A 15881-nucleotide genomic window follows, 5' to 3' on the forward strand; every position below is an offset into this window, starting at 1 on the left:
GAATAAAATGATCATGCTAGCAATAGAATTCTAATGCGTGAAAATGAGAGTTTGAGAAAAGCAGCAATACTGAGTAAATGCCAATTCCTTCCTAGTGGCTAAAAAAATACAATGATTAGGATAAAAGAAAAGTAGCACAAAAGCTCACTCACCCTTTTTTTTTTATTGGAGTATAGTTGCTTTACAATGTTGTGTTAGTTTCTGCTGTGCAAGGAAGTGAATCAGCTATATGTATACCTATATCCCCTCCCTCTTGGACCTCCCTTCCACCATCGCACCCCCTCTATCCCACCCATCTAGGTGTCGAAGAGCACTGATCTGAGCTTCCTGTGCTTTATAGCATGTTCCCACTAGCTATTTTACACATGGTAGTGTATATGTCAACCCTAATCTCCCAGTTTGTCCCACCCTCCCCCTCCACCCCGTGTCCACATGTCTGTTCTCTAAGTCTATGTCTCTTTTCCTGCCCTGCAAATAGGTTCGTCTGTACCATTTTTTTAGATTCCACATATATGTGTTAATATACGATATTTGTTTTTCTCTTTCTGGCTTACTTCACTCTGTATGACAGACTCTAGGTCCATCCACATCTCTACAAATGATCCAATTTCGTTTCTTTTTATGGCTGAGTAATATTCCATTGTATATATGTACCACATCTTCTTTATCCATTCATCTGTCGTTGGACATTTAGGTTGTTTCCTTGTCCTGGCTATTGTAAATAGTGCTGCAGTGAACAATGGGGTACATGTGTCCTTTTGAATTATGGTTTTCTCAGGGTATATGCCCAGTAGTGAGATTGCTAGGTCACATGGTAGTTCTATTTTTAGTTTTTTAAAGAACCTCCATACTGTTCTCCTTAGTGGCTGTATCAGTTTACATTCCCACCAACAGTGCCAGAGGGTTCTCTTTTCTCCACACCCTCTCTAGCATTTATTGTTTGTAGATTTTTTTTTTTTTTGCGGTACGCGGGCCTCTCACTGTTGTGGCCTCTCTCGTTGCGGAGCACAGGCTCCGCACACGCAGGCTCAGCGGCCATGGCTCACCAGTCTAGCCGCTCCGCGGCATGTGGGATCTTCCCAGACCAGGGCACAAGCCCGTGTCCCCTGCATCGGCAGGTGGACTGTCAACCACTGCGCCACCAGGGAAGCCCTGTTTGTAGATTTTTTGATGATAACCATTCTGACCAGTGTGAGGTGATAATCTCGTTATATGACAATTTAGTAAAAAGTTTGATCTCAAATACTTTAAGGAAAAAATGTTTGTTCACATAAAGATGATTTTAGGAGATGGACAACCTAAGTTTGTTTTGGAAGTTCTGAGTTTATATTGAACTTAGTTTCATGTAAGAGGGTAATTAGCATCCTTGTTATAGAGTTTCTGGAGTGAAGAAGTATACTACTCACCAGTGTGTACCTGGGGCACACAGCTTTGATCTGTAGTATTACTGAATCTGTCTGGAGTGGATGTTAACAATATTCATATAGTGCTTTTTGTTTATAAACCATTTATCAAAGTAGCTTTATGATACAATCACATATAAGCGGGGATACATTTTTAAAACCCAGGTTTTTTTAAGAATTGGTTGTAATATACTATAATTATTTCTAAAGTATAGTTTTTCCAAGGGGTAAAATTACAGTAATATAACATTTTAGGGAAATATATAAATTTTCAAGTATTAACTTTATGAAAATAACATTAAAAATCATTTGTTTATCACTTTAGATTGGTTTTGCCGACACAAAAGATAAAGTGCTGGTGTTTTTCAAGCTGCGACCTGAAGTAATTACTGATCAGAATCTACATAAAAACATTCTTGTTTCATCTATGTTAGAATCACCTATAAATTCCCTTTACCAAGCAGTACGGCAAGTATTTGCGCCAATGTTGTTAAAGGTGAGTAAATTAAAGTAGCTTGTATGGAGGTTGTTGTTTTTAGCCTAAGTATTTGGGTAAATGCTTTCATACACACAAAAGTAAATATTTATTATTTTATTTACTGGTAATATCATTAGTATTTTAGTTTTTAAGTTAAAATATTTTTTCTTTGTAATTAAAAAAATTTTAATGTAGCCTTTATTGGCAAATAGAGAAATTGGAGAAAGATATAAAATGCAATCTACATCAGCTCTTAAATTGCTGTAGTAAATGATCTTTATAAAGTTTTAACTGTTGAAAGGACTTTTTTCCCTCCCTTATGAGATGGAGGTAGTGTCAGGCTTTGAGTGAAACAGATATATTTGGACTTAGTTCTTTTGAAAGTGTTTTAGGAAACCAGTTTGATTGGCAAGATTTTGAACATTGTATGCTCTTGTCTGTTTTTATTTAGGATCAGGAATGGAGCAGAAACCTTGATCCCAAACTTCAGAATCTTTTGAGTGAACTAGAAGCAGGCTTGGGTATAGTTCTACGAAGACCAGATACTAGCTTATCAAAACTGAAATTTAAGGAAGATGACACACGAGGTATTTACCCATAGTTTTGTCAAAGAAAATCAAAACAATTGCCTTATTAATACATTAGTAAATTAATATACTTCTTCAAAGATTTCTTCCCACACTTTGGATCTTCTCTGAGCTTGAACTGCTTTTAAATAAATAGATTTACATATGGATTTGGAGAAGAGGAAGATGTGATCTTTAATAATGTGCAGTTCATGGAAATAGAAAGTATAGTTGATTCTCATTATTTGCAGTAGTTCTGTTCTATAAAGTCACTGTGAACACTCAGTTAGCGAATACTGAAGCATTGCTCCTAGGGTCCCGTGAGCCTCTGGTCATGAGATTTTCACCAACTGCTCAACACATAACCTTGTTTTAGGTGCATTTGGTTTGGACACGTTATTTAATATATATTGTTGATGAATTGTCATTGAGCTTAAGGGCAACAGCACTGCAACTCTTGCCTGAATGAAGCTCATCTAACACAAGTATTTTCTCTGTAAGGGACTTCACAGTGTTCTTGTGCTAGGAACACTAGACAGCACTTCACAACCATGCTTGGGGGCCATTTTAAACAGCAAAATCACCAACAAAAGCACAAAAATGTGAAAAACATGGCATTACATAGACTACAGAAAAGACATTTGTTTACAGTAGGTGATAGAAAATAAGAAAGCAGTGTTGCTTTGTTCATCCTTAGCTGGGAACATATGCGTTGGGCAACTCACATTTTTCACAGCTCTGTGCATGTCTGCAAATGACCACAAAAACATTGAGAGTATTGTATTGACTTTGGATACATATAAATGTTAACAAGTAGGTGACTTCATAAATCCAGAATCTGTGAATAATGAGGATTGATGCTAATTGTATATTTGTGAAGATAATAAGCCAATGACTTTTATTTTAAAATGTATTTTTTTCCTGAAGCTAATTGTAATTTTGTGGCTATAGATAAATTATTTCATAAGAACAATTAAGATGAAATGCCTGACATACACAAATCATTAGTTTAAAATATTAGTTGTAGTTTTATACTTTGAATAGTAAAATAGATGTTTTTTGAATCTCATACAACCAGAAAGAATAGTGAATTTACTTCCAGCATGGGATTAAGCAGCTAGAGGTTGCGTATTTCATTGGGAAAAATAAAACTATTTTAACTTGCTTATTTTTTCTTCCAGTTTTACTGAGATATAATTGACATACAGCACTGTATAAGTTTAAGATGTGTAGCATAGAGATTTGAGTTAAATACATCAAGCAATGATTATCACAATAAGTTTAGTGAACATCCATCACCTCATATGGATACAAAATTAAAGGAATAGAAAAAAAGTCTTCTTTTCTTGTGATGAGAACACTTAGGATTTACTCTCTTAACTTTCATATATAACATACAGCAGTGCTAATTATATTTATCATGTTGTATATTACATCCCTACTACTTATTTATCTTTTGGAAGTTGTACCTTTTGACCACCTCATACAATTCCCCTTCCTCCCATCCCCCACCTCTGGTAACTACAAGTCTGATTTATTTTTGTTTGTTTGTTTGTTTGTTTTTGACGTATAATTGACCTACAACAGTATGTTAGTTCCTGTTACACAACATAGTGATTTGGTATTTCTGTACATTTCAAAATGATCACCATGATGAGTCTAGTTACAGTGTGTCAACATAGAAAGATATTGCATAGTTCTTGACTGTATTCCCCACAGTATACATTTGATACCAGTGACTCCTTTATTTTGTAACTGGCAGTTACAAAATAAATCTTAATCTCCCTCACCCATTTCTTTCCTCCCCCACCCCCCTTCCCTCTGGTAAGGGGGGTTCTCTATATCTGTAATTCTGCTTTTTTTTTTTTTTTCAAATATTTCTCCTGCACAGTGGGCACAGCAGCTGTTGCTTGGACTTCTTCAGGAACTTGTAGTGGAAGCTGGGCATGGTGGCTGGGCACTGGTGAGCACATGGTGGCCCTACAGCTTGTGCCTCACTCCAACCACAAGCTGGGTTTGGCTCCTGGTGGTGCCAAATCTCTATAACTCTGCTTTTGTTTTATTTGTTCATTTGTTTTGTTTCTTAGATTCCACATATAAGTGAGATTATACAGCATTTGTCTTTCTCAGCCTGACTTATTTAACTTAGCATAATGTCATCTAGGTCCATCCATGTTGTCACAAATGGCAAGATTTCATTCTTTTTTACGGCTGAGTAATATTCCATATATATATATATATATATGTACACACCACACACACACACACACACACACACATATACATATGTATATATATATATATATACACCTCACATCTTCTTTATCTATTCATCTGTTGATGGGCACTTAGGTTTCTTCCATATCTTGGCTACTGTATATAATGCTGCTATGAACATAGAAGAGCATATATCTTTTTTAATTAGTGTTTTTGTTTTTTTAAGATAAATGCCCAGAAGTGTAATTGCTGGATCATATGGTAGTTCTATTTTTAATTTTTTGAGTAATCTGCCTACTGTTTTCCATAGTGGCTGCTTTACTTTACCTTCCCACCAACAGTGCATGACGGTTGCACATCCTCATCAACACTTGTTATTTGTTGCCTTTTTGATAACAGTCATTGACAGTGTGAGGTGGTATCTCATTGTGGTTGATTTGTATTTTGCTGATGATTAGTGATGTTGAGCATTTTTCATGTGCCTGTTGACCATCTGTATGTGTCCTTTGGAGAATGTTTATTCAGATCCTCTGCCTATTTTTTAATTGGGTTGTTTTTTTTTTTTGATACAGAGTTGTATGAATTCTTTATATATTATAGATATTAACCCCTTATCTGATATATTGTTTGCAAATATCTTCTCCCATTCAGTAGGTGGCCTTTTCATTTTGTTGATAGTTTCCATAGCTGTGCAAAAGCTTTTTAATTTTATGTAGTCCCATCTGTTTATTTTTACTTTTGTTTCCCTTGCCTGAGAAGCCAGATCCAAGAAAATATTACTAAGACCAGTGTCATAGAGCATACTCCCTATGTTTTCTTCTAGAAGTTATGGTTTCAGGTCTTACATTTAAGTCTTTAATCCATTTTGAACTTAATTTTGTGTATGATGGGAGGGAAAAGTCCAGTTTAATTCTTTTGCATGTAGGTCCAGCTTTTCCAACACCATTTACTGAAGAGGCTGTCTTTTCCCCTTTGTATATTCTTGCTTCCTTTGTCATAGATTAATTGCCATAGGTGTGAGTTCATTTCTGGGGTCACTGTTCTTTCCATTGATATATGTATCTGTATTTGTGCTAGTACCATACTGTTTTGATGACTGTAGCTTTGCAGTATAGTTTGAAATCAGGGAGCATGATAACTCCAGCTGTGTTCTTTCTCAAGATTGTTTTGGTTATTTGGGTTTTTTTTTTATGTTTCCAGACAAACTTTAGGATCATTTTTCCTAATTCTGTGAAAAATGCCATTGGTATTTTGTTAGGGATTGCATTGAATCTATGGATTGCCTTGGATAGTATGCTCATTATAACATTATTAATTCTTCCAATCCATGAACGTGGTATATCTTTCCATTTGTTTGTGTTGGCTTCAATTTTTCCATCAATGTTATACTTTTCTGCATACAGTCTTTTTACCTCGTCAGGTAGTTTTATTCCTAGGTATTTTATTCCTTTCGATGTGATTATAAATGGGATTGTTTTTTTAATTTCTCTTTCTGATAGTTTGTTGTTAGTGTATAGAAATACAACAGATTTCTGTGTATTAATTTTGTATCCTGAAATTTTACCAAATTCATTGATGAGCTCTAGTAGTTTTCTTGTGGCATCTTGAGGATTTTCTATGTATAGTATCATGTCACCTGCAAACAGTGACAGTTTTGCTTCTTCCTTTCCAATTTGGATTCCTTTTATTTTTTTTCTTATCTGATTGCTGTGGCTAGGACCTCTAATACTGTGTTGAATAAAAGTGGTGAGAGTGGCCATCCTTGTCTTGTTCCTGATGTTAGAGGAGCTGCTTTCAGCTTTTCACCATTGAGTATGATGTTAGCTGTGGGCTTATCATATATGTTATTATGTTGATGTATGTTCCCTCTATATCCACTTTGTTGTTGAGAGTTTTTAATCATAAATGGATGCTGACTTTTATCAAATTTTTTCTGTATCTATTGAGATGGTCATATGATTTTTATTCAGTTTGTTAATGTGGTATATCACATTGATTGATTTTTGGATTTGAATCATCCTTGCATCCCTGTGATAAAACCCACTTGATTGTGGTATATGAACCTTTTAATGTATTGTTGAATTTGGTTTGCTAATATTTTGTTGAGGAATTTTGCATCTATATTCATCAGTGATATTGGCCTGTAATTTTCTTTTTTTGTGTGTGTGTGTGATATCTTTGTCTGGTTCTGATTTTAGGGAGATGCTGGCTTTGGAAAATGAGTATGGAAGCATATCTTCCTCTGCAGTTTTTGGGAATAATTTGAGTATAATAGGTGTTAACCCTTCTCTACATATTTGGTAGAATTCACCAAACCATGTGATCCGAAGCCATCTAGTTCTGGACTTCTGTTTTTTGGAGTTATTTTTTACAATTACTAGTAATGAAATGATTCAATTTCATTACTGGTAATTGGTCTACTCATATTTTCCATTTCTTCCTTGTTCAGTTGGGAAACTGTACATTTCTAGGGATTTTGTCCTTTTCTTATAGGTTGTTCATTTTATCAGTGTATAATTTTTCTTAATAATATCTTATGATCCTTTCTATATCTGTGGTGTCAGCTGTAACTTCTTTTTATTGATTTGGGCCCTCTCTCTTATTTTCTTGATGAGTGTGGCAAAGTTTGTCAGTGACGTTTAATTTTTTAAAGAACCAGCTCTTAGTTTCATTGATCTTTTCTATTTTTTCTTTTTTTTTAGTCTCTGTTTCATTTATTTCTGCTCTGATCTTTATGATTTATTGCTTTCTGCTAACTTTTGGTTTTGCTTGTTCTTCTTTTTTCTAGTTCCTTTAGGTGTAAGTTTAAGTTGTTTATTTGAGATTTTTCTTATTTCATGAAGTAGGCTTGTATTGCTATAAACTTGCCTCTTAGAACTGCTTTTGCTGCATCATGTAGATTTTAGATTGTTGTGTTTTTATTTTCATTTTTCTTCAGGTATTTTTTGATTTTTCCTCTGTGATCCATTGATTGTAGCATGTTATTTAGTCTCTACATATTTGTGTGTTTTTTGCAGTTTTTTCCTTCTAGTTGATTTCCAGTCTTAGAGCATTGTGGTCAGAAAAGATGCTTGATATGATTTCACTTTTCTTTAAATTTGCTGCATCTTATTTTTGTGGCCTAGCATGTGATCTGTCCTGGAGATGTGCATTTGAAATAAATGTATATTCTGCATTTGAAATAAATGTATATTCTGCTGCTTGTGGATGGAATGTTCTATATATATATATTAAGTTTATTTCATCTAATGTGTTGTTTAAGGCCATTGTTTCCTTATTGATTTTCTGTCTGGATGATCTGTCCATTGATGTAAGTGGGATGTTAAAGTTCCCTACTATGAACTTATTACTGTCAGTTTCTCCCTTTATGTCTATTAATATTTGCTTTATGTATTAGGTGCTCCTATGTTTGGTGGATATATACTTACATTGCGTTATATCTTCTTAGATTGATCCCTTGATCAGTATGTAATATCCTTCTTTATCATTTGTGAAAGTCCTTTTTTTTTTTGACTGTAATTAGGCAAATTTACTTTATTCCAACTCAGATTTTCTTATAGAGATAATTTCCCACATAAATAAGAGTTAAAATCAGTGTTTTAATATTTTTTTAAAATAAAAAGTTAAAAGGGGGCTTCCCTGGTGGTGCAGTGGTTGAGAGTCCGCCTGCCAATGCAGGAGACATGGCTTTGTGCCCTGGTCTGGGAGGATCCCACATGCTGCAGAGCGGCTGGGCCTGTGAGCCATGGCCACTGAGCCTGCGTGTCCAGAGCCTGTGCTCTGCAACGGTAGAGGCCACAACAGTGAGAGGCCACGTACCGCAAAAAAACCCAAAAAAGTTAAAAGACATCAAGTATTCCTTTTGCAGTGTTTTTATTTGTCCTTGTAGGGACGCTTTTTAGTAATTAATTGGACTATAAGAAAAGCCATACAGAAAGTTTGTACCACAACATCATGTGTGATAGTCTTTAAAGTCTTTTTTTATCTGATGTAAGTGTTGCTTTTTGATTGCCATTTGCATGGAATAGGTTTTCCCATCCCCTTTCAATCTGAGTGTGGCTTTAGATCTGAAGCAGGTCTCTAGCAGGCAACATATATATGGGTTTTGTTTTTGTATCCATTCAGCCAATTTAAAGTAATTATTGATAAGTGTGTACTGATTGCCATTTTGTTAATTGTTTTGGGGTTGTTTTTGTAGTTTGTTTTTGTTCATAGAAATTGTAAAAATTATTTTCTGTGCATCCTTAAGAATACAGAAATGTGCAAAATCAGCAAATGAAACCAGTGACTTGCTGGCTTTTCATTTTCAAATGATTCTGTTCTTTTTTTTTCTTCCTTCCTTTCTTTCTTTCTTCTTCTAGTTTTATTGAGATAATTGACATACAGCCCTGTGTAAGTTTAAAGTGTACAGTATAATGATTTGACTCATATACATCATGAAATGATATTCACAGTAAGTTTAGTGAACATCTATTATGTCATATAGATACAAAATTAAAGAAATAGAAACAAAAATTTTTTCTTTATGAGGAGAAATCTCAGCATTTATTCTCTTAAGAACTTTCATATATAACATAAAGCAGTATTAATTATATTTATCATGTTGTACATTATATCTTTGGTACTCATTTATCTTATAACTAGTAGTTTGTTCCTTTTGAGCACCTTCATCCAATTCCCCCTCTCCCCACCCCCACCTCTGTTAACCAGCAATCTGATCTCTTTTTCTATGAGTTTATTTGTTTGTGAGATTTTGAAGTGTAATTGACTTACAAAACTATGTTAGTTCCTGGTGCACAATATAGTGTTTCAATATTTCTTTACATTTCAAAATGATCAGCATGATAACAGTTGATATTTCTAATTTTTCCTTCTCACTTTTCAGGTATTCTTACACCAAGTGATGAGTTCCAGTTTTGGATAGAACAAGCTCATCGTGGAAGTAAACAGATTAGTAAAGAAAGAGCCAGTTATTTTAAAGAATTATTTGAAACAGTTGCAAGAGTACGTGATTCATACATAGTTATATATCAGGTTTTGATAGAAGTACCTTAGCATTCAATTTTTACTAGATTTATCTCTGTTTTAAAATCATTACTTGATGGTTCTGGACAAAATATATTCTTCAGATGTAGCAGGGTTTACTTAAGATATGTATTTAAACTGAGTGCAACTTAGAAGTCCAAACTTTTAAAAAAGTTAAATTCTAATCTCTAGAAAATATTTTTCTCAAAAACATAATTACTTTCCTGCAGGTAGATAGGAAAAAAACAGAAACCTACTACTAACAGAGGTTTATCCTGTGGAGGTAATATGTCCTTTGGAAAAATTGTTTACTTTATTCAAATTAGCATTTTGGAGGAATCTGAAATATAAAAAGTCTTAGTTTGATACTTATTAGATTGATTATTCCTTGGTGTATCTATGGAGAGTTTAAATAAGTGACCATTTTGAGTGTTTTTTACAAAATCTATTCTTTTCAAAATAAATATTTAGTAATTTTTTATTCATTCCCAATATTATTTCTATTTCATTAATATCATTTGAATGAAGTGTTTGAAATGGTTTAAAACTTTTTTCCTAGCAGTGATATACCATGTACTATGTTTGTATTATTGGTAACATTGTGCAACCCAGGAAATGAATCAATAAAGATATGTGAGGTGAAATGGGTAGTGTACATATGGTGTTAAGGCCATTTCTATTAGGTAAATAAAAGAAATGTCCCAAATTTAAAAGAAATTAGGCCAAGGGTAAAAATAAATTTATAGAGTTTATGTAATTCTTATTTTTCCTTCTGGCTTTCATGAAATTTATGTTTGTGAAGGAACTTACAGGGTATTTGCTTAAAGAAGTAATATATCATATGATAGAAGAAGAGGAGAAAATAATATGGCAGATATTAGAGATGTAGCGTTTGAAAAAGTCTGAGAACATTTTGACTATATTGCCCAAGGTACAAATATGATTATGTTTAAAAATGAATGCATTTTGGTTTTAGGAGTTTTATAACTTGGATGGTCTGTCCTTACTGGAAGTGGTTGACTTGGTGGAGACAACTCGGGATGTTGTAGATGATGTGTGGAGACAGACAGAACATGATCATTATCCTGAGTCACGAATGTTACATCTCTTAGATATTATAGGTACTAGTAAAGAAATAAACTTTTGCAATTTTGGAAGCCTGACTTATTTTGTTTTCTGTTTTTTCCTAAAATGTTCCTGAATACAGTAATTGTTGCTTAAAGTAACTCTTAGAGCAAATCATATAGGATTATTTAAGTAGATATTTGTACATAGTTGGTTAATTTAAATCATAGTGTCAGATTCTTTGACTATAATATAACTAAATTAACATAGATTTTTCGTCCCTATCTATGTATTAATTTAGACTTTACTTTGTAATGAACTGGAAAGTTTAATATACATTGGGTTATCTGTTGACATTAAAAATACGTATACTTTTTGACCCAGAATATACCTTTCTCATTGTTATCCTAAGAAAATGTTAGACAAGTACATAAATGTGTATGTAAAAGGATATTTATTACAGCATTGTTTGTAAAATGAGACTAGGAACAAATAGCAATTGAGAATTGGTTATGTAATGCTATGTCCATACTGTGGGCTCTGCAGCCTTTAAAAAAAATGTGTATATATTTCTATACTTCAAAGAAATGTGTGATATATTGAAAGATGCAGAAATACAAATACGTGTGTGTATGTGTGTTTTTAAAAAATATTTGTTATTAACAGTGCCCGTCTAAAGATGTGGATGTGGTATTTCATAGATCCTTGGTTTTCTAATTTGTGTATTATTTTAATTTTGTAAAAAGCATATGTTTCATAATTATTTGGTAAAAAGATATGTTCATTAAAAAGTTTGTTTTACGTGTTATTAGGTGGCTCCTTTGGAAGATTTGTTCAGAAAAAGTTGGGAACTTTGAACCTATGGGAAGATCCTTATTATCTTGTGAAGGAAAATATGAAAGCTGGGATTTCAATTTGTGAACAGTGGGTTATTGCCTGTAGTCATCTAACAGGTCAGGTGTGGCAGCGCTATGTACCTCATCTGTGGAAAAATGAAAAATATTTTCCTGAAACACTTGACAAACTTGGCAAACGCCTTGAAGAGGTATATTTGATTATTTGGATCTTTGTTTTAAGTGTGAAGTAGGTCCTCACTTGTTTGAGAATGTGTTTTATAATTAATAAGACCTACACATCTGATAGAACTTGTTTAAACTTTTGGGAGAGAATAAGAGGTAAAGTTCATATGAGATGACTTATGAAGTTGTGTGGTACAGTACCAGGTGCCCAGTGGGTACTAAGTGCTGGTTTCCACTTCCTTTCTTTTTTTTTGGTTTGTGGCTATTCAGTTTGTAAGTTGTGAACTTTTATTTTGTTCTTCTTTGTTGTAAAAAGACAGTCAACCCACTTGTCTAGGTATGGAAGCTCTCAGACTTTCTCTTGGCTATTGAAATTTTTACAAGCGGAGACAGCTTTTCAGGGAGTACTCAGTGGAAATATTTGAAACAGCTGTTTAATTTATATAAGTTATGAGTTTCAGTATAGAACTTAGATGTTTAGCTTGAAGGGGCAGGCAAAATGAGAATATGTGAAGATTGCAGAGTGACTTTTTCCCTTTGGGCTTAAGGGAACCATTTTTCTTGGGGATTTTTTGTTGTTGTATTTTTTTTTTTTTTTTTTTGGCCATGCTGTCCAGTTTGGGGTATCTTAGTTCCCAGACTAGGGACTGAACCTAGGCCCAGGCAGTGAAACCACTGGACCAACAGGGAATTCCTGTTGTTGTGTTTTTAAACCTTTTCATTATGAGAAATTTCAAACATACACAAAAGTAACATAGTATAGTGGATGTCAGTGTATCCATCACTCAGTTTCAGCAGCCACTGACAATGTTCAGTTCCTGTTCCATCTTTGTCTCCCCTGCTTTCCGTTTTTTTGCTGGAGTATTTTTAAAGCCAATCCAAGAAATCTTATACTTTTACCCTTAAAACACAATCATAATACCAATATCACCCCCAACAAAATGACAATAATTTCTTAATATCATTATGTATCTAATCAATATTCAAGTTTCCTGATTGTCTCAGAAATTTTTTTAGTTACTAAATGTTGGTTTACTTGAACCAGGTTGCTTCACAGGCAGTACTATATAGTTCTTATACATTAGAGGAGGCAGGTAATGTCTGGTTTTCCCACTTTCATGAGTTGTTTGATCTGTGGGTTCATGTATGATTAGCCTGATCCATCTGTTATAACGTTCTTCATCAGCTTTTTCTGAATGATTTATCATGAGGAGTTGGAAAATGATGATTTTCTAATTCTGTTGTTCTTTCTGCATTTATTAAGTGATGTTGGAAGAACTTGTCTTCATCAGTTTTTTAGTGACCCTGAAACATAGTTTGTATAGGAATGGTAGTATAGACAATTAGTTTTTATTTACCATTTTAGTACAATGAACAATAAGTTAGTATCAGTAAGTTCCATAGGCAATCAATGAAATGCTTTTTTAATAGTATCATTATGAACCTATGATTTTTTATATTTTATGAGTTTCAACCCAATGTAGTTTTTATCATAGTTATTATTACTATATTCAAATTGTCCCATCGTTGGACAGTGAGTACCCCTTTACACTGGCTCTGTGTCATTTTTGACATGCATCCAGTATTTCTTTGATAACTTCCTTACATTCTGGCCCCTCAAAATGTACTGGCCCATCTACATTTTCTGTTTCATACCTGGAATTAGTCATTTCTCCAAAGGTCCTTGTCCTTATCAGTGGAAAATGGTATTTAGCAACAACAATCTGGTTGAGGAAGTGGTAAATGTTATTTAATTATCAATGCTTTTAGGCTGTCTCAGTAGACAGCATTGTTAAATTGGTACTTTTGTTTTTATCAAGAGAAAAATAAATCATAAGTTTGTTCTGATATTTTCAACTCAAATGGAAGATTATAGCATTTTTACTTAGCCTTTTTGATTACCTTTTGATGGTTGGTAGAAATTTTAAATACAAAATGAAATAAATTGTTTTCCAGCTGTTAATAGATTATACATAATGGAGTTGTTAACATTGTTTCATTATTAGAAGTGCAATTTAAGGCAGAATAATGGAAATCAGAAATTTTTACTATAGTAAGGAGAAACTCTAAAACTTTACCTAAATGAGCTTTAAACATAGTTTAAAAATACTTAGATTTTATATATGTTAACTAGATTTGAGCACACTGATTGATAATAGTGTGATGATACAGTATGTCTTTGAGTATCACTTTGATTATTGATGAGTAGTAATTACCAAGATTACAGTTCAGATTTGTTGTTCATTTCAGAGAATCTAGGTTAAAGAAATTCTTGCCCAATATCTTTAGATTTTAGACTATTTGTGCTGATGTATTGATTTAAATAAATTTGTTGTTTTAATATTTTATGTTTTAGGTCTTGGCTCTTAGAACAATTCGTGAGAAACTTCTCTATTTTTCACCTGCCAGTGATGAGAAAATCATATGCTTGGCTCGAGTATTTGAACCTTTTACTGGCCTGAATCCTGTGCAATATAATCCATATACTGAGGTTGAATATATATGTGTTTGTCTATATAATTTCCTGTTTGTGTTATTCTTTTTAAAGGCCGATTTTAAAAATATTAAAGTCTAACAATGTTGTTAATTTGTTTAGCCTTTATGGAAAGCTGCAGTGTCTCAATATGAAAAAATTATTGCGCCTGTGGAACAAAAAATAGCAGGAAAATTAAAAAATTATATTTCAGAAATTCAGGATAGTCCACAGCAGGTAAAATATTGAAATATTTAACTTCTAATATTTCCCTTAAGCTATTTGAGGAGATACTCATGTTTTTACCTAGTCGATTCACTTGGGATGAACATATACTTATTTGTTTCATATTAGCTTCTTCAAGCATTTCTGAAATATAAAGAGTTGGTGAAGCGTCCAACCATAAGCAAAGAATTGATGCTAGAAAGAGAAACTTTATTGGCGAGACTTATGGACTCAGTTAAAGGTAAAAGTGTATCAGAGATTATAGTGTTTGCTTGAAAAAATATTTTTGTAGATTGCTTTTTCCTTTGTTTTATACCACTTAGGTTTAAGATATTATATTTTATGACATCTGTATGTTGAAGGTTAATTTACTATTTCTGTAATAAATGACAGGTTTCTTGAATTAACTGGTTATTTTCTTTCTCTCACTTGATGTGTGGTGAGGTCCCTAAGGGTAAAGGACCAACTGTTACTATTTTTCTATTCACAATATTTGACATAGTGTTTGGTACATGGAAGGCATTTAGGAAATCTTTGCTGAATGTGTGTAATCATTTATTTGATTTAAATTTTATAGACTTTCAATTAGATTTTGAAAACCGATGCCGTGGAATTCCTGGTGATGCATCTGGACCACTTTCTGGCAAAAACCTTTCAGAAGTTGTCAATAATATAGTTTGGGTTCGTCAGTTGGAAATGAAGGTATTAGTTTTAATAAATGTTGAAGAATACTAATTGTAAAATGTGCTAAATTAATGTAGAAGACACTCTAGAACTGTAGTGAAAACATTAAGAAGACATTCTCTGTTTTCCTTGCATTTTCATCTAATTTTCATGCGAAAATGTAGAACTCTGAAAAAGTGAAAAATATATAAATTTCAAAGGATTTTTTAATTCTTTGAAGTGTATCTGTAGAATTTTGGTACGTACAAAGTCTATCTGCAAGTATGTTTATGTAAATACATCATCCTACGTTGAAAGGAAGTTAACAGAATGGTGAAAGGTAATTATGGTATTGCCTAAGGTTGTGGCAGCAATTTATAGAATTAAAGGACTATTATTTTAATATTATCAAAGTTGATCTAAGAATCTTATGTGCTTACTAATTAGTATGTGGTACACTATCTTGCATTCGACTCATGTAATAAATATTAATTGGTTTTAATGTATGATTAAGAGCAAGCAAATATAGAGTGTTATAAAGGCTAGCATGTTTGAGAGTTCTGTTTATTCAAGTTTATATTTTGATTTTTTTCTGTAATATTCTGCCTAACTTTGTTAGTCAGCTTTCCAAGTTGCGACAATCTTCTTCGTATACTTGTGGAGGAAAGGCATTTCTCTTTAATTGGCATCCAAATTGGCCTAATTATTGTTTGAGCTGTTAACCACAGCATTTAATAAAGGGCTCAA

The 15881-nt window shown here is 33.2% G+C and overlaps 1 protein-coding gene across 2 annotated transcripts in view; it reads left to right on the top strand.

The window, feature by feature from the left end:
* The window catches only part of DYNC2H1 (dynein cytoplasmic 2 heavy chain 1), a 372064-nt gene that overhangs the window by 3320 nt on the left and 352863 nt on the right, over positions 1–15881 (top strand). For both annotated transcript variants that reach the window (XM_060157926.1, XM_060157925.1), the window contains exons 2-10: positions 1729–1899; positions 2333–2468; positions 9550–9668; positions 10666–10810; positions 11567–11799; positions 14130–14264; positions 14370–14483; positions 14601–14712; positions 15049–15173. In XM_060157926.1, the coding sequence (XP_060013909.1) occupies positions 1729–1899; positions 2333–2468; positions 9550–9668; positions 10666–10810; positions 11567–11799; positions 14130–14264; positions 14370–14483; positions 14601–14712; positions 15049–15173 (1290 nt within the window). The remainder of the gene's footprint in view (positions 1–1728; positions 1900–2332; positions 2469–9549; positions 9669–10665; positions 10811–11566; positions 11800–14129; positions 14265–14369; positions 14484–14600; positions 14713–15048; positions 15174–15881) is intronic.

Source organism: Lagenorhynchus albirostris, chromosome 9, assembly GCF_949774975.1.
Source record: "Lagenorhynchus albirostris chromosome 9, mLagAlb1.1, whole genome shotgun sequence".
Taxonomy (NCBI): Eukaryota; Metazoa; Chordata; class Mammalia; order Artiodactyla; family Delphinidae; genus Lagenorhynchus; species Lagenorhynchus albirostris.